The sequence below is a fragment of the Coloeus monedula genome (assembly GCF_965178545.1).
Source record: "Coloeus monedula genome assembly, chromosome: 4".
Classification (NCBI taxonomy): Eukaryota; Metazoa; Chordata; class Aves; order Passeriformes; family Corvidae; genus Coloeus; species Coloeus monedula.
In genome coordinates, this window is record NC_138784.1 from 8,029,342 (window position 1) to 8,047,864 (window position 18,523).

Consider the following 18,523-nt stretch of genomic DNA (forward strand, 5'->3'; position numbering starts at 1 on the left):
AAACATGCTCTCAAGTGTTAGAATGTTGCAGAAGAAAGTTGAGGGCTTTTTTTCCAAATCAGGACTGTAAATCAGAAGGTGGCTACTTGAATCTTGTGGGAGCTTCCCCAAAGGAAATGCAATTCAGAAGGATGACAAGCAGGATATTTTAAGTGGGAGCTTGTACACATAATGGAAGTTGAAAGCATGTGAAAGCCTATAGCACTATAGTCAGTGTAAATGTAAAAATAAAGTGAAAAAACTCTGGACAGTGCACAGATTGTGCTGTAAAAAGTATTATACAATACTCCCTCCCCTCCTGTGAGTGTGAGGAATATGTTACTGTGATCCTTCAAAGCGAGGCACTGAGTTACTGTCCTTCCTTGGGTCCTTCCTCCCTGAGCTGACAGCTAGATACAGCCCTGCTCTGCCCTGTCTCCAGCCTGCAGTGGCCTCACCCTGGCTTTTTTCCTGCAGGCAGTATCTGGAGCAACTGGGAATCCAGCTCTTCTGCTGGCTTCAAGGTCCTTTTGAATGGAAAGGGGACAATCCGTTTCTCAACAGTATCACAGCACTGTGTCCCCAGCTGTTATACAGGAAGTCTGTACAAAACCGTTGTCCTGAAAATGGGAACTTGCACAAATTCTTGCTGTTCTCTCAGGAAGAATTTTTAGAACAAGGTTTAGACCCTTTAGAAGATGGTGTGGCTGTGCTCAGTTGTCTATACATCTGACTTTGAAAGAAAAATTTTCTCTGCATCTGGGCTGAGCAAGAATTTTTCTCCATGTCAAGAGTGTGAATTGTGAATCTACTCATAGATTTTGCAGTATAGCCACAGATGGCTGCTTAAGATCATCTGTGAGCTTTTTATATAGCAAATATCATCATAGTTTAGAGGCAAGAGGACACTGGTGATATCCCTAATTTCTTCCGCTCACTTTATGTTTGTTTTTTCAGCATCTGACAGTCTAGCATTTGATTCTTTATCCCAGGCTTTGTAGTAGGTAGTTACAGGATGTTACGAAGCATTTCAGGGCTGCTGGAAGGTTGTAAAGAGCCTTCTGAAGTCAGCATCTCTTACAATGCTGACACTGCAGGATTTCCAAGCAGCCTTTTGCATCCTCTCTGTTCTTCCTTGGGTTCCCTTGTGGCATCCACCTGTCCCTAACCCAGCCCTAGCAGAAACCCTAAACCCAGGTGATCCTTTGCTCTCTGACTATTGGGGAAATCTAAGTGTTGCTACATGAAAACGAGCTGTTCCCAAACAATTGGAGTTAGATTGTGCTGAAAAAGATCCAGCTGCTGGGCTTACCCAAGGGACCTGGGGAGGTTGGTTTATGCAGCTGAGCTAGGTCATCATCTGCCTCCAGTGTACCTGGTGCTCCAGCACTTGGGAATGCAGAGGTGGCGTTGGGAAAAACAAGCTAGGAATGAGATGGCATGTACTGGCTGAAGTGCTTCCACTGACTGGCTTTCCTTAGGCACCCTAGCATGCCCTCATGCAAATTGTTTCACTTTTCACTGCATGCTCCTAGGCCCATTAAGCTGGAAATGGAACTGGGAATGGCTTCTGGAACACAACACACAAAACTGTTTTTGTCAGAGCATTAGTGCTCCGTTTATTTTTCTCACTTCATGCTCCAGCACAGCACAGTTGCTGCTATCCCTCATTTTTCCTGGTACATTAAACCTGGTTCAGGAATACAAATGATTATGCTGAATGAATCATCTCCATAGCCTTATGCATCCAGATGATGTCATTGTCTTTAGTTGTATGTTCACAGCATACTTCTTGAATAATGCAGTGTGCCGGTGGTCCCTGAAACTTTAAGTATCTGGCATATGATATCACCAAGACTGAGGTATATCCTAATTTGATGAAAGTTGGTGTACATCCACTGATACCAGGGGAACTGTGTCAATTTAAAGACTCAAGACAGGATCTTTATGATCGTATTTCTACTCTGTGTCAAAGTATATTCAAAATAAAGGATTCGTCACATTTGACAGCACTTCTTAGGTTGGTCATTTTTAACATAAAAATGTAGTTGTGGGGGAAAGTAGAAAAAATGGTCTGATTTTTAGAACAAGTAAGACCAGTCTAAAAAGGACTTGGTATTCCAAGCAAAGTGCTGGATCTACTGGAGTGTGTAAGGTTACTGCCTAGCTTGGTGAAGCAGAGCAGCACTGTGCTTTGTGGCTTGCTGGAGTAGCAGATTAAGGAAGGGAAATTCTGGCCCTGAGACAAATTCAGATAAAGATATGTCTCTTGTTAAAAACTATATTTGTTTTACAAATCATTATCTGGGTAAAGCATGTGGATAAAAACCTCAGCAAGAGCTTCCCAATGTTGCACATCACCGGACAAATTATCCTGGCCCCTGTCTGTAAAAACATGGAGCTGGATTTCACCACTTGTGCTGTTTGAGTTGCTGCTTTAGGAATATGTGTGCTGAGCTGCTGGGGATGTAAAGGTCTGTCAGGCATCATCCCTGAATGGTCCTTCCAGTATTTGGAAGTCTTCTGGTTGTGTGACTGATTCCTCAAGGGGGTGTTTATGGCTGTGACTGTTCCAGTAATTCATGGCCAGCCTCAGGTTCTTTGGAGCTGCTGATGGACTCGACATTTATAGCTACTTTCAAACCTGCAATTTGGACTCATCTGAAAAATACCTTGGCCTTCTCTAATGGATGCCCTTAAAGCATTCTCTTTTCCTATGAGTTGTGCTGTAGACCCCAGACCACACCTCCCTCCTCCCTCAAAAATAGCCTCAGCCTGGATTTTAGGTCCACATCTAAATTTTTTTAGGTAATATGTTACTGATGCTTTGGGGAGTCAAGGCACTAATGGTAGCTTTTGTTCCTGTTTGATTACTCTGTAATACTTTAAAATAATGGCTTAGTCTGTGTTTGTATCTTTGGTGTTTATTGTAATCACATAAGCATGTGGAACTTATTTAGTACTAATGTGATTGTCAGAAGTTTTTTGATAGAATTTCTACTGTAATTCAGAATACCCTGAACATTAAAGGAGCTTATTATTGTGCTGCCTGGATCTGAAAGAAGTGCCAATGCTGTCTTCTGCAGTCAAGCTCCATCCAGTTCTGACAATTCATTGGGATTGACCATTCCCTGAGATAGGGAGCAAAAGGGAGAAAGGTATTTGGCATGGTATTTCAGATTGTGAGAAGGGGGGGGGCCACATCTGAGTTGTGGCATATTATATAAAAAAAGGAGCCATAGCATCTTTAGATGTGTGATAGGGGAAAACCACCAACCACAATTATCAAGTTGCTCCTAAATAATATAAATATCTCTGCCACTGAATCTTCACTGGCATTTGGAAACTACGCAAAACAGGAAATTGAATGTTCTGCTCCACTTTCCTCAGCCAGTGCATAGAGGGCTCTAAAGTACTCAATGGCTTTCAAAAGTATCCCTTTGTCCTAGCAGATAGCACTTCTTTCCTGCTACCTTAAAAAAAAAAGGTTGCTTTTTACTTCTTTTACATTGTGTCTCCTTTAATTGAAGGTAGTGAGGGGAAAAAAGGTGTAGGAACTAGAACTTGCACAGATATCAAAATAGTTGGAGATATTAGAAAAAGCTCCAGCATATTTCAGCTATCTGTACTTTGATTCTATTCTATTATTTTGGTCAAGAGTGTTGCAGCTATAGCAATTTAAATTGAGTACAGGCAGTACTAAGAATTGAGGGGAAACCTTGGCAGTTTGACTGTGTTGAAAAGCAGTTCAAGCAGCATTCTCAGCCTTAAACACCAAGAAGCATCTTAGAAAATTCATCTGGATGATCTACCCAACATAATGGACTCTCCTAAGGGTATTATACTGGACAAAGTGCCAGGAGTATCTGTCAAGCCTTAAGAAAAGGTAACAGGAAGTTGACATTACTAAAGGACAGAGAAAAAGGAGATTAATGGAAACAGGGAAACATCCTACCAAAAGCTGGAGCTGTTTCCAAAGGAAATTGAATCTATAATAAGCTCTGGCTGATTAAATATTTTATCTATGTGGCAGGTAGAAAAAGTTTCCAAGAACAACTAATCCGAGGAATGAAAGCGTAGTGCTACAACCTCTTTCCAGCAACTGCATAAGCCAAAAAGAAGCAGAAAACACCCACCCCCACCTGCTGTGTGTGTGTGGTTAGTTGATGGCCAGCTTAAAAAACAGGCTATAAAAGGGAGGCTGTATGAATTATTTGCATCTTTGTTCACTGTGGAAGACACTGAGATCATCCCCTGTGCCCATGGGGAGGCTCATCAGACTGAGACTGAGATAATTATAAGTGAATTTATGGTATAGATCCAGGATGGATGTGAATTTATAGGCAGAACTGGGCTCACCCATGAAAGAAGAGTAGTGTGTGTACTTCCTCACTGAAACTGCCTTGGTACTTGAAGACTGGAGGGTGTTAGAAATGGGATCAGTGTTTAAAAATAGTCCAAATTAAAAATAGCTCAAGTGTATCTGTAAGCCTGACATCTCTTCCAGCTGATTTGGTGGAGACTCTAGTAGAAGATAATATTAGTGAACACCTGGAAAATGTATGTGCTCTTGTAAAACTTTGGAGGTTCTTTGATGAGGTGCATGTGGATATCCAGTAGGCAGAGTATGCTTGAATTTTTAAGAGGCTCTTGACAAAGGGATTGAGGCAATCATGAAGTAAGAGGGAAAGTATTGGTAAAATAATTGGTTAGGAGGATGCAGAGGATAACAGATTAGGCAAATATTTGGAAGTAAGATTCACTGGGGTTACTGCATTGACAAACTACACCTGTATCAGGAAATCTGAGCTGAAAATACTGGATGTGCAGTTGAAAATATACTGGTTTTGTTCTTAGTCTTCCTCAGGGGTCTGTGTGTGAGTTGCAGAAGGGAAGGAAGACTTTCAAAGACCCAGTGTGCAGCAATCAACACACCTTGGACCCTGCTGGAAGCCTTAGGGAGCATCTAATGCTTCCAGGCATGACTGAACAGGACTGAGATTGCTGTAAATTGATATTAGATGGAAGGAAAGTATTTTTGTTCTGAAGATCTACAGCTGCAGTCCTTGGGCTTGTTCGGATCCTCCTGGCTTATTTCCAGGAATTTTACTAATGGCCTGAGATTTTATGTGCCAAGGACTGGAAGAAACTTCCTTGGCTGTTGAACTGCTGTTTGTTTCTCTCTTTTTTCTATCATTTGAACCTCATGTTTGGATCCAGAGCAATTTGTCACCTCCTCTGTTTATACTCAGGTGGCCACTAGTACCTTGATCAATTGCAGTGCTTGTTCCCTTAGGAATGCAGGTCAGGTTGCCCAGTGGAAACAGCTTACAGAAAAAAATAGAGAGATCTTCTTTTATGTATTTTAGAGTTATGTGAATTTATTTTACCTGATTTTAAATATTTTATATTCACCACATATTCCTATGTGCTCTGAACATCTGATTTTCTTACCAAGCTTTTAGTTGACAGTGTTTAATAGGGATCTGTGCTGCAGCTGTGTTGATCTCAGAGAACACCAATGATTCATGTACTAAAGTTTAAAAAGGGTGCTTATATACTTAAAAGAGAGCCCGTCCTAGTTACAGTTCTTGCCATAATCCCTGTTGAAGCATTTACTGTTTTAAATAATTTCAGTCAGTCTGTATTTTTTGTAGCACAGAGCACCTTTTAAAAGAATACACATTCAAACATTGCTGTTTTCCTCTCTCTTTCCAGGTTTGTTTTTTTTTGAGAGAGAGCTCTAAGAGGCTGAAGAGAGGATGCAGTTGAATGTCACCTTCACTGATATTTGCAAATTATTAATGTGTGAAGGATGTCATGACAATAAAGAGAAAACTCAAGACTCAGCAAAACTGTTCTCAGCTATGAATAGGTCTTTCAATAACTGCAATCATTTGGTAGGTTTTACACTTGGGTTACAAAGCACAGGAGGCCAGCACAATCAGGAAGGCATAATTTTATTAGCCTTGTGTTTCTGCAGTGCTTCTGTGGGCAGTGATCCACAGGGACCTGTGTCTGGAATGTATTTGAGTGAAAGATCCAGGTGTGCAGGAGATGCTTCTCTGTTCTGTTCCTGTTCGGTTGCTGTCCCAAAGACACAGCAGACAGTGTTAGGGATACCATCTTAATCCAAGGTAAATCTCCTAAAGTCTCTGTCCGGGCTTTGCTGTGATTCTTTTTCCATTAAAACCTGAGGACATGTGTGTTCTGGTTATGTTTCTTCTCAGCTCTCTCTGTCCATGCAGTCCAGTGAAATCAAATGCCAAAGATATTAGACTTTGTGTTGTTTTGGGTTTTTCCTAGCTGATTTCATTGCTTCTCCTACTTTCCCACCCTGCTGACTTCCAGCTGTAAGAGTTTGGAACTATTCAGAAGACTTAGAAATACCAGGCAGCCATTTTAACAATACAAGTAATTTGCATCCATGCTGTTCTGCCTATCCTTTAATATTATTTCCACTTGTGTGTGACTACAGCAGCCACAATTTTCGAAGCGTCAAACTAAGATGAGCAGCTCATCTTCTGAAAGCTAAGATCCAAGCTGTCAGATAACAGAAAGAATTGATGTTTAGATCTGCTGGTTTTGGAAAGAGTAGCTATTAAAAGCACATTCTAATTTGAGTTGGCAGAATAAAGATCACACACAGTCCCAAAATACCAGTGAACACCGATTTTAATGTTTCATTGCTTTGCTGTACAGGATAGCTCTATGTTCTACTGAAAAACTGTCAGCTTTCCCTTCGCACTATATATAGTATTTCCAGGGCCACAGAGTAAGAGCAGTAATGGGTGGAAGTTTCAAAAAAGCTCTAATTAATACTTAATTCAGTCAGAAAAGGAGTCTACCTCTTCATGGGGATTAAAACTTCTTTCTGCCCATGTGTAACTGGACTTTCTGAATGCATCAAATTATTCTGAAGGTCATGTGCTAAGGACAGTGTGTCATTAAGAAACAGATTGGCCCAGAAAGTCACTGGAAAGAGTGTTTTTTCCTTCTTTTGGGTATTGAGAGATGATGGTGGAAGTACCCAGAATCCCTGCATTGGAAAACACCATTCAAAAGGTTTATAAAAAGGAGAATGAGGCAAATTTGTCTTTAATTATTGGTATCAGAGAGGACAGAGAAGAACAGGCTGTTTGAGGTTGGAAGCCCCTGTCCCTAAGAAGCAGCAGTGTGGGGTGTCAGCAGGCTGAAGGATGAACAGAAGGGATGAGCTGGAGTGAGTCTGGGAGTCAGTCACTCCCTGGGAGGACCGAGGATCTGGTCCATAAAGAGCCAGCAAGGAAGAAGGGCAAAGCAGAAAGAAAATACTGTAATAGCATCACCTCACCCATGCCACGACCTCTCAGCTGGGTGACCATGGTGCCTGTCGAGGGATCCACAGTGAGAACTGGGGAGAATCCCTCCTGCTGAAGGTGTTTGAAATGAGGTTAGACAGAGCACTGGGAATCAGAGTTGGCTGTGCCACTGACTTTAATGGGATTATAATTGATTCTTAAGTCAGGTAGCTGTCCATAAGGTGAGTAAGCAGTGGCTTGTGTAGTTGGGAAAGCTGGGATAAAATAAGAAAGGGGGTCCATTTATAGTGCTATAAGTCCTCAATTCTGGCTCCCTGTGTAGACAAGTAGAAAGTTTACCTTGCACCTAATGCATGCCAGAAGTGCCCACATGGGGAATGAGCATATGGAAACAGTTTGTTGAGACACAGTCTGTGTGTCAGTAAGATTGTCTGCATAAGCCCCAGAGGGGCAGATCAAGAAGAGCCTGATATGAGTGAGAGCACAGGTCACTGAGGAGGGCATTGCTGTTTGAAAAGCACTCTGAGAAATGAGCGCAATACAACCCCTCTGTCACAGCAGAGGAGGCTCAGATGTATGTTTGCAAGCTGACTGGTTATGACCCCAGCTGTAAGCAGAGTCCAACAGCTTCAACAAATTGCTAAATCATTCTTGGCTAATACTGACATCAAATTATCTAAATAATTTTTGTGAGCTTATTGTTTGTCATAGGGACATGACAAACATAAGTCTTTACACCTTCTGCTCTATTCCCTTGAGGTCTATCTATCGTAATTTTAAAATAATACACTATTTCTTTGGCATTTTAGCTGTTCCTCTCATTATTTTATTTTTCCTCTCTGGTAAGTCAACTCCCAATTAATCCAGAATGCTGAACTTGTGACTTTGCAGATGCCAACAGAGTCAGTGCATGGGATATTGTCACACGCATGAGATAGTGACTCTCTGGGGAGATCAAAGAGAAACCAAGATGCAAGAGAATGCTGCCATAATTATCCACAAGAGGGTTAGCTCAATGTCACTGCAGCAAATTCCTTGTGGTTACTGAGAACTGTCTCTCAGTACCAGAGAGAAGCCCTGTCCCTGAATATCTGCTAAAGAACATCAATAAGAGCATTAAAAACAGATTAAAAACAAAACCCAAAACACTTAATGCTCTTAAGTCTTTGTTCTGTCATGACAATGTGCCATGGCAGTTTTCTCTTGGATGAATCTTTCTCTCTGGAAAAGTGGAGCAGAGCATTTGAGGGAATTCTCCAGCCGGTAGCAAGGAAATTATTTCTCTGGTATCTGTGCAGCTCTGCCTCCATATGCTGCTGAAAGTTGCTGGTTTTAAGTTGATCTTTCCTAGGAACCTAACAGAAAAATGTGCTGCTGATAATTTGAGTTGTTCACTGTCCACTGATGAGTGCAGTGGAAATAAAAGTGTCTGGGCTGGACCTGCTGTGATCTGTTTTCACCAGGGTTCAGTCACTCGTGCCTCTCTGGGCTGTGGAGCTGCCATGGAGCTGCTGGAACACATCACTGCAAATTCCCAAGCTACTCATGGAGTCTCCAGGTGGTGCTCAGTGTAGATATTCTCACAGCACACTTAGCCGGCCAGGCTCATAGTTCAGTGCTTTAGAAAGCCCCGAGCTGCCTAGAGAGACTGCACGGGCGATCTGGCACTTCAGTAGCTCCAAAACGCGGCAAGTGATAGCTGCAAAGCTACTATCAAGAGCAGAAGCAAAGAGGCAGAAATACAGCTCTAGCTTGTGCTTCAGTCCTGTTCGTCTTATTCCTCCCTTCCCGAGAAAGAGACAGAAGCAGCGGCCAACCGAAGGAGAGCCAACCAAGAGGGGGCGGAGCCCGCTCGGCTCGTTTTTTATTCGGGGGAAGGGAAAGGGAAGAACTAGGGGTGGACCCGGGATAACCAGCCAATTGGACTCTGTTTCGGTGGAGTCTGAGTTACTTTCAATTTTACCCGCGCTTAGAACAAAGGGAATTCAGAGCACATGGCAGGGACAGGTCCTGACTTGTCTGGCCAGTGTCGGGGGGGAGGGGGGGGGGAGAGAGGGGGGGAAGGGTGGGGGAGGGCAGCCCCTTCGTGCAGGCAGCAACCGCTCAGGGCTTGGAAGATTCCAGCTCCAGTTTTATCCCAGTGCTAGCAACCCACCACACATTTGTGTGAGCTTGGCTGCAGAAGGTCAGGGGAGGACCCTGCAAGCAATTCAGCTGTTTCTTGCTCCAAGCTGCGTTGGGGAGATAACATTGCCCGAGATGCACTCTTGTGCAAAGGGCTAGGTCATTTGGTGCGTTTCTTTGGAAGCTCTCTGTGTGTGTGGTGGAGCTGCATAGTTTCTGGGCTGTGCCACTGAAAGGACTGAAAGCTCAGTAGATGCCAGCACTAACCAGGAAGCAGCAGTTCCTCATCCTGGGTGAGAACTGGCACAAGTGAAAGCATTTGTGTCCATGTGGATGCAAGGGCTGCACCAGGCTGGCGGTATCTATGCCAGGACAAGCAGGAGACAAACATTGTCGTGCATTGTGGGGACTACAAAGCTTGAGGGGAAAAGCCTTCCTGGTCTCTCTGTCAAGCATGGAGTAGCCTTCATGCTGCCTGCTGGGATGGGTGTGGTATGGTGTTACAGTGCAGATACTGCAACGCGATGTATCAGACAACGAGGCCTGTGGAAAGAAATATATATGGACCGATTCTTGATAAATGTTTCAGAGAGATGTTTATTTCTCCAGCCACATGTCCGGAGGTCTGCCAAGGAACTGCTCAGTCACGGGACCCGAGGGTCCTTGCCCACGCAGGGGAACACAAAACAACCAATGGGGAACGAGGCTAACCAGGGGCAGGGAAACCTCGTGTCTCACGCCCCAGGGCCCCTCTCCCAGGACTACATGGCAGGGGGGAGGGCCCCAACAATATGGTACCTTCAAAGCCTGCAGGACTCCCTGTCTGGATTGGGAGTTAAAGGAAAACACACTTGAGCTTCCAGCACCATCTCTAGAAACTTGCTTATGCACAGCATTTGTCCCCAGATTTCTCAGCTTCTATCCAGCCTATAAAGTGTCAGAATGCTGGAGAGTGCTCCCATTTTTACAAATAGGGAACAGAAATTTTCATTTGTTTCTAATATGTCCCCTCATGAGGTGCTCAAGATGGGCAGCAGCTTTTTGGCTGTTAGACCATCAGCCCAGCCATAATCAGCATGTTTTATGTTTCTCCATGGGTTCCTGGCCACGTGTATAATGTCCGTCTGCTGAACTGGGCAGGATGCCTACCAGCACTGCCATCCAGATCAGTGGAATGAGGCATGGGTTTCCAGGAGGTGATGATGTTCCTGAAGGACAGTTAGCAGTAGGGTGACAAATGCAGCTGTCCCTCCTGCATGGAGTCCCTCCCATGCACCGCTCTCATGGGTCTGCTGTTCACTTCTTGTTACTTTATTGCCTATTTGGGGAGATTTATCCAGAAGAATTGCAAACATGTTGTGGCAATGATAGCAAATGAATATTCAGAGACAGTCTCTGGCCCTCTGAGGAATTTTAGTGTGTTCACCCTGAGCTGCATGGGTTTTTTCTAAGAATGGTAAATTTGCTGGAAAGTGCAGGTTGAGAATAACCACAACTATTTGCCCTCTGAAGTAAAATTTGTGGACTAGTTCTAAGTGGGAAAGGACATAGTACTCAGGAGTGACAGTGAATGTGTCTCTGGCCTTTCCTCAGCCAAGGTGCAAAGACCCTACAACATAAAGCCATTTGTTCAACACCCCTTTAATGTGGAAGGAAGTTTGAGCCTACAATGCCCAGTGAATGGCCCAAATTATGGGGACTGAAAGCCTGCTGTTGGTCTTAGGACCATTCAAAAGTGATTAGGGATATTAGAACAATGTTTGGGTACTGGGGGTCTGAGCACTTAGGTGAATATTGAAAGTATTAAGCTTGAGATTTCTTTTTAATTTGTTTTTACCCCCTCAGTGACAGTGTCCTGATGGAAACAGAATAAGCTTGTTAGGATAGAGCCAGCTCCTGTATCTGATAATCTGCAGGTTGTCCTGCTACTCCTTGAGAAGAGAGGATGGTAAAGCTTATTTTGGGGAACAGTCATAGGTCTGATAGTGATGGAAGGAGAGGCCCACATGAAGAGATACAGGCAGACAATGAATTTCTGCCAGGCTCCTTGGTCTTGGCTGGCCTTCTACATTCAGCTGTGTCTTGGCTGTTTCTACAGGAAAGAATGCCAAATGCAATAAGTTATGAAATAATTGGTTTTTGTTTTGTAGGTGGGGGTTGAATTGATGTCTTGTTTGGAAGCCAGTGGCTCTGTCTCCATTAGCAAATAGCACCATGCAGTAGGAGCAGATCTGCAGAGCAAAGAAGCCATGAAGACCCAGACAGACTTCAGTTTTCAAACCAGCTCCATTCTAATACCACGTGCAGGAAGTTTTGCAAGAACCTTGCAGCAAATGAGGAGACCAAACATTGCATATTAAAAATGTCAACAAAACCTTTCAATTTATCAAGAATATTTCTGGGTTTTTTTTTGCCAAAACAAAGACTTCAAAAAGACATGGCATATATTATGAGACATTTCAATGCTGTTGAAGCTGTTCGGATTTTTTTGTTTTCAGTCATTTCAGCTGAAATTTTCTTTGATGATTCTTGAGGTCATCTGGCATTCTATTTAAACCAGTTTGTGTAATTCTTGTTAGTTTCAAAGAGGTTTATACATAAAACGGATCTCTTTATAACCATTTAAAAACATATTATTATACCTATTTCTGCTTGCACAAGAGAAAGGAAAAAAAAATCCAGTGCTGCTGACTTAACTTTCTTCTTCTGACTCTTCTGGTGTGTGACTAGGGAATTAGTCATGACACATCTGCCTTGGCTGCAGGAAAAAGGGACAGGAGGCAGCAACAAAGGCAAGATGGGCATTTGGGAGCTGAGGAAAAAATTAGGGATCACATGCAGGGGAGAAGCCCAGCTGCAATGAAAGGAGTGTGTGAGGCTTGTGCAGAAGTTGTTTTTTGGGTACTAAGCTTTGCACTCTCCGAAGGTTTTGGATATTGTCAAGTGATAAATGTGGGGAGGAAACATATGGCCAGGAAAGTTTATAGTCCAGGATGCTGCTTATGGAGTAGTTTGTCAGTCAAACATCAGGAATAAAACATTCATTAGCAAATAACTATTGACAAATAAATTGTAATATGCTGTTTTCATATCAGAGAAATAATCTGTACATATACCTTGCCCTCTTAATCTAATTTGGGGTCTTATTTCAGTCTGCCTTTAAGAACACAGATTTGAATATTTCTTTTACAGATTCCCGTACCTGAAAAATCTAAGTTGGTTTTTGGACAAATGAAAAATATTGCTAAAAAGGATTGAGTGTTATGGAATATTGTCAGTGTTGATTTGGGTTTTTTTAGAAAGATGAAATCAGAAAAGTTTTGGAGTTAGCAGGATACCAGATAGTTTTCAACTGTCTATTCAGGTGCCTGTTTTCAAAAGAGAGGCAGTGTCAGAGAGCCAGAAGTTTGTGTGGACTTTCTCTGGGCTCAGAAAAGGTGTGCAGTGAATTGTAAATACGCATATGAAGAGCCGCCCTTAGGTGGATTGTAAAACATCTGGGAAAACCTGTGTGTGACCAACTCATTTTTCCTTGTGATTTTCCAGGTTCCAGAATCTGCTGTGGTCCCGAAAAGCCTTTGTGGACAGTGTGAAGGTCTATAACCACAGCTACATCTACATGCCAGCCTTCTCCATGAAAACAGGGACAGGACCCTCCCTCCGCGTCTACTACACCCTGGAGGATTTTGGTGCCAAGCAGGCAGTCCTTTTTGCCAACCCCAACTTCCTGCGGGACATCGGCAAGTTCTGGAAGAGCAAAGGTATTCATGCCAAACGCCTTTCCACAGGACTTTTCCTGGTCAGTGCTGCCCTTGGGCTGTGTGAGGAAGTAACAATTTACGGCTTCTGGCCGTTCTCAGTGGACCTGCATGGGAAGTTTATCAGCCATCATTACTATGACAATGTCCTGCCTGACTCTGGATTCCATGCCATGCCAGAGGAATTTCTACAACTTTGGTTTCTTCATAAAAGTGGTGTACTGAGAATGCAGCTAGAACCATGTGAGGACCCTCTAATCCAGCCTTCAGCCTGAGGATCATAGGAGTTGATTTGGGAGATCCAATAGTTTTTAATTTCCGTGCTCTCCAACAGAGAGTTCTGTTTTATGTTGGTTGTTTTTAAAGGGATCTGCATGGACCATAAAGATGCTACTTGAACGCCAAATGGAATATGTCCTTATTGTTTAGTGCTTAATGGAATTGGGAGGGAACGAAATGTATCTCTCAATCAAGTCCATTCAGCAGCAGTGGGAAAACACGTCAGAAGCAGCACAGCTGAACTTTCTGGGGACGTTTTTAAGTGACAAGTGTAAAAGGGCATTAAGGCTCAGAGAATCACCGGGCCACTCACAAGCTTTTGCTGACAGTGCCAAATATGACTACCTGTTCCAAATTCCATTTCATTCCAGATCAGCACCCTGTAGAACTTTACTTTTCCCTTGCTTTTTTCCTCTGTTTGTGTGTGTGTGTGTGTGTGTGTGTAGGACAGCATGTGTGTGTCATTGACTCTTTGTTTCTTTTCCTTCTATTCGTTTTTTGTTTGTTGGTTTGTTTTATCCACACCCCCTCCCCCTCCCTGCCCCCAGCAGTGGAAGGAAAAGGAAGGGCTTAAAAGCCCAAGGAGCTGAGTACCATCAGCCCCTCTGAAGACTCTTGGGAGAGTGAAGGTGCTAAGAATCTGGTTAGAATGTCATAGGAATGCCTTGCTACTGGGGATGGATAGACCTATGTGTTGTAGGTTTTATTGGGATAGTTCAGGTCATTGTACTTACAGCTATACCGGTGCTGTAGTGTGGGCAAGAGCTGGTTAAGGCAAACTGGTCTGAAAAGAAAACATGTTACAAAACCACTAGTGAAGTGCAGCCTGATTTCAGTGCCCGCTGCAAGATTTCCACAGTGACTTTCAAAGCAGGGATGGTTCCTGACCTGTTTTGCTGTCCAGCCTTAGGGATTAATTCTGCATTCATTCGGACTCCAGATGTTCATGGATTGTTGAGGGTATTTGAGGGGTTCAGTGGCATGCAGAATGAGGTTCTTCATGTGCTTATAGCAGGAAAGTTGCAGAAATGAATGTGTCATTTAAAATTAGTCAAAGCTTCAAAAATGGTTTCTCTGCATATGACTTACTCTTCTGCTTGGATTGTAATGTTAGCCTTAAAGACTTGCACTTCTCATGTGAGATTGTCTCTGCTTAAAGAGAGTCTGGGAAATAAAACAGCCTTTGGGAGCACTGAAAAGCTGCACAGCCAGCAAGAAAAAGGAAAAATTAGAAGGGCATGCCTTATGTAAGGCATCTCTGCTTGCAGTGGTGAATTCCGTCAGTGTGCACATGCCTGAAGGACTGTTTTATTTTGGGTTATTACTTGGTCAGCAGATGGTCCTCTCACCGTGGAAATGAGAAATCTTTTTGTTTGCTTGCTTTGGTTTAGCACTGGAGGACAAGAGGAGAATCCCAGCTCAGTCTGTGGTGCAATTTCAGCTGCAAGGTATTACCGCCATTAACTTGAAAAATCCAGATCAGTGTTCTCTTTCTTATTATCTTATTACTGAAAATCTAGTCAAGGTGTTGGAACAACAAAACTGTCATCAGCTTTCCACAACAACTTCCTGCGCTATTCTAGCTCTAAAGTTCTAGTATTTTCGGGGATGTGTCTTCTCATGTGTTGATAAGGTCTCTCCTTGTAGACTACCAGCTGCAAGTTCTATAGATACAATTAATTTTTTTAAGAAGCAAAATCCATGGCTCTTCTTTAAATATGAATAATTCAACTGTCTGTGTAGGACACTGGGGAAAAAATAGTCATGTTTTTCTTTTTAAACTTATGTTTCATAATAAAAATTTTCCTTTGGAATATGGGTATTCCAAGCATAAAGTGGACACTGTTTCATAGGATTACAGGGCAATGCTAAAGGGTAATGTGGAGATTTTGGAGTGCTCTAGTTACTGTTCTGATAAAATCTGAATGTACCTCATAGCCCATGTTATCTTTGTTCATGTTTTTGTTAAAAGTACAGTCAGCACACTGATGGAACATCACTTGATAATTCATTCCATTTCATTAGTGCGTTACCTATGATGTGGGGACTCAGTGGCAAAAGATTTGAAAGTAAAATATTTTCCTTGATGCGTGTTATGGCAGAATTTGACTGAGCTGCCTTTCTTGGAGACGAAGAGGTGCTGGTATGGTTTTTATTGGGTGCATCAGGTTTGCGCTGTTTAGTGCTTTATAGATTGCATTATCTGTGAAAACAACAGTTGGACTATGATGTGCTAAAATGGCACTTCAGCAGGATGCCAGCATTGCCTTGAGGGCAAGAGGGAACAAGGAGAGAAGGGGGGAACTGCCTGTTTGCTGGTCATCTTTTGGTATTTTTACCAGTACTTAGGATTAACTTCTGAACCTCTCTTACAGCTCTCCAACCCCTTGGAAATTATTTGTTCCATGTGTGGGGAAAATAACTGGATTAGAAGAACAAGGGGAAAACAAATATTTTTGTAGGAAAACTCTGTCCAGTGTTTCATATCAGTGCCCTGGATATCTGGAGGTGTTGTATTCCCCACCTCTCTCTGTAAGACTGAACCTGAGGCCTTCGTGAGTCCCTTCTGGTGTCTGCAGTCCTGATGTTTGCTAGGAGATGGCTTCCCAGGAATTATGGGGGCAGGAGAGACCCAGGCTGTGTGTGATGTGTGGCTGACATTGGAGAAATTTATAGTTCTGGCTCTGTTCACATTTCCATACAGTGAGTATAACTGCATTGTACAAAGGAAACCACATTTGATGAGGAAGTAATGGCTTCAAGGGTAAATAATTTTTTATAGCTTCCAGAAGACTGGCAGTTGAGAAAAGGAGAGAAACAAAAATAAATGCTGCTTTTGAAATGCAAAATCTGTTTTGGCTGACTTGTCAGTCCATGGAAACACTGGCCAGCAATCGGCCTTTTGCCCAGCAGGTAAAAAGGGATGCAGGAGAGCACTGCAAGTCTTTTGTGGCAAGAGCAGTCAAAAAGACAAAACCAAGCAGCTGGGCGATGCAGTCGCGCTTTGGTGTCGCTGGCAAGAACGCTGCATCTTCCCCGAACGTCCCACATTAGGATCCAGCTCTCCCAGAGTCGCCAATCCCTGTCAGGGGCACACAGGCGAGACCACGAGGGCATTCGCGCAAGCACTCTCAACCACCGGTGCGGTGGAGGCACACACACACTAGCAGTCTCAGAACTGCTGATCGGAAATAATGGAGCAGGAGGGGTCTCTCGCATAGAATTCCAACAATTTATTCCAGGGAGGGTCCAGAAGTGAAAGACCTTGAAGGCAGAGGGTTCCACTATAATATAAGGGGAGGTACAAGGGGTGGACAAAGCAACAAAGTCCAATCCAGTAAGGGCCAGGGTGCGGGGAGGGTGCAGACTGACGATAAAGGGACCAATGAGGAAGGAGGGGGGAGAGGCAAAGGATAGAGAACCAATGGGGTGTCAGGGTACACAGAACCTTCTAGATAACATACATATTAATGGAGGGAAATACATATTCAAAGAAAAAGGGGAGGGCCAATGGGCCAACTAAATATAGTCACTTGTGGAAGATGCTACACCTCGGAGCTGGCCCACCATTGAACCTCAGCTGATCTCGGGCCTTGCGGCTCCCCAGCTGGTCTGGTGGCGGCCACAACCACCGCAACAACTGAGAATGTAAGAGTGGCTGTTACCTGACAAAAATGTTGGAGTGAAGACACTCCATCCATGTGGAGTGTGGTGCTTCCCTTCTGGATGTCTTGGAGGAGGGCAATTCATGTGTAGGATCACTGATATGAAATACGGCATTGCATGGAAGGGCCTGAGAATGTATCCACCTTCAGGAGGGAGGTCATTGCTTGTGTTGCTCTATTTTCAGTGAAGTCTTTTGAAATCTTAATATTTGTTAGTGAAATTCTCTCCTGTAGCACCTCTATTTCCACTGCCAGTCCCTGAATTTCCCTGATAGTATAGCTAAAACTGCACAAATCTGCCAGGTTGAAAGCTGCTGCAGTTCATCTTCAATAAAAACTGGTTCAGGCTGGCCAAATGATTTGTTAATACTCATAGTTATTAATTTTATCATAGAGCTGACAAGGGACAGAAGTGCTGGAATATTGCCCTGCCTGCATAGGAATCATTGTCCCGTGTTTGTAAGTAGAATAAATTAAATACCTTTACAAGAAAGGTATGCATTGAAATCACTCTTGATACAATCCTTTTGAGGAAATCAAGACCAATTTTTGAACTTGTGATAGAACTATGTAAACCTTTCCCTCCTTGTTGATTGGAAAGCCTCTGGAGCTCTTTCTAAATCAGACAAGCAAAACACAAACCAGCAAAGCAAAATCCTAGAGAAGGGAGTGGGAGATGTGCTCGTGAGAATAAAAATACCTCTAATTTTGTCACAGACCTTGTTATAGTGCTAAGAACTCTTGCTCATGAATGTTGTATTTTTATCTTTTTGCTGGAATGAAGATAACTGGTTTGGTGTGAGGCAGCTACTAAAATCAAAGGTCTAAGCCTCTGTTACAACTGAAGTTTTACAGAATATAGAAATATTGGCTGTTTTTTCAACTTGACTAACTTTCATCTTTTTGTTAGTTTTCTCAAAATCATGTTGCTATCTAGGCAGCTGAGTTACCACGTCTGAAACTAAGAGCTGAAACTAAGCAAAGCACCTGCTTTTTGAAACTCAGTGTCCTGAAATGTGGTAGTTACGGAAAACCATTCCTGGAAACAGCTTCATGAATACTAACTTAATATCGGGCTCATCCATACCTGTGATTAAGGAGTAAGGGACCTTTTGATCTAGAAGTGAGGATAATGAAGGAGATTATAGCAATCTCACCTTTTGCTGCCTCTCTGACTCTTCTTCAGCTTAATAGATCAGTAAGTATTGGAAGAAGTCCAGGTGATAGGAAGGACAAGCTGTTTTTTCCTGCCATTCCTCTCAAAACACAGATATAAAACAGACTAACCAGCTGCTATCTTGAATCATGGCCTCCTTTAGGAAATCATATGGTGAGGTTTCCATTAGCTGATACTTCCAAGTAAGCAAAATTCATCAGGCTTTGTCCAGAAATGCCTACTCCCCATCTCCATGGCTGT

General features: G+C 43.0%; 1 protein-coding gene across 1 annotated transcript in view; it reads left to right on the forward strand.

The window, feature by feature from the left end:
* ST8SIA1 (ST8 alpha-N-acetyl-neuraminide alpha-2,8-sialyltransferase 1) overlaps positions 1-13,557 on the forward strand; it is a gene marked incomplete at its 5' end in the record, with an annotated part of 108,181 nt that extends 94,624 nt beyond the window's left edge. Inside the window, one exon of the mRNA XM_082280115.1 lies at positions 12,951-13,557. Coding sequence (XP_082136241.1) covers positions 12,951-13,437 — 487 coding nt within the window. The 3' untranslated portion in view covers positions 13,438-13,557. The remainder of the gene's footprint in view (positions 1-12,950) is intronic.
* Positions 13,558-18,523: the final 4,966 nt, after the last annotated feature.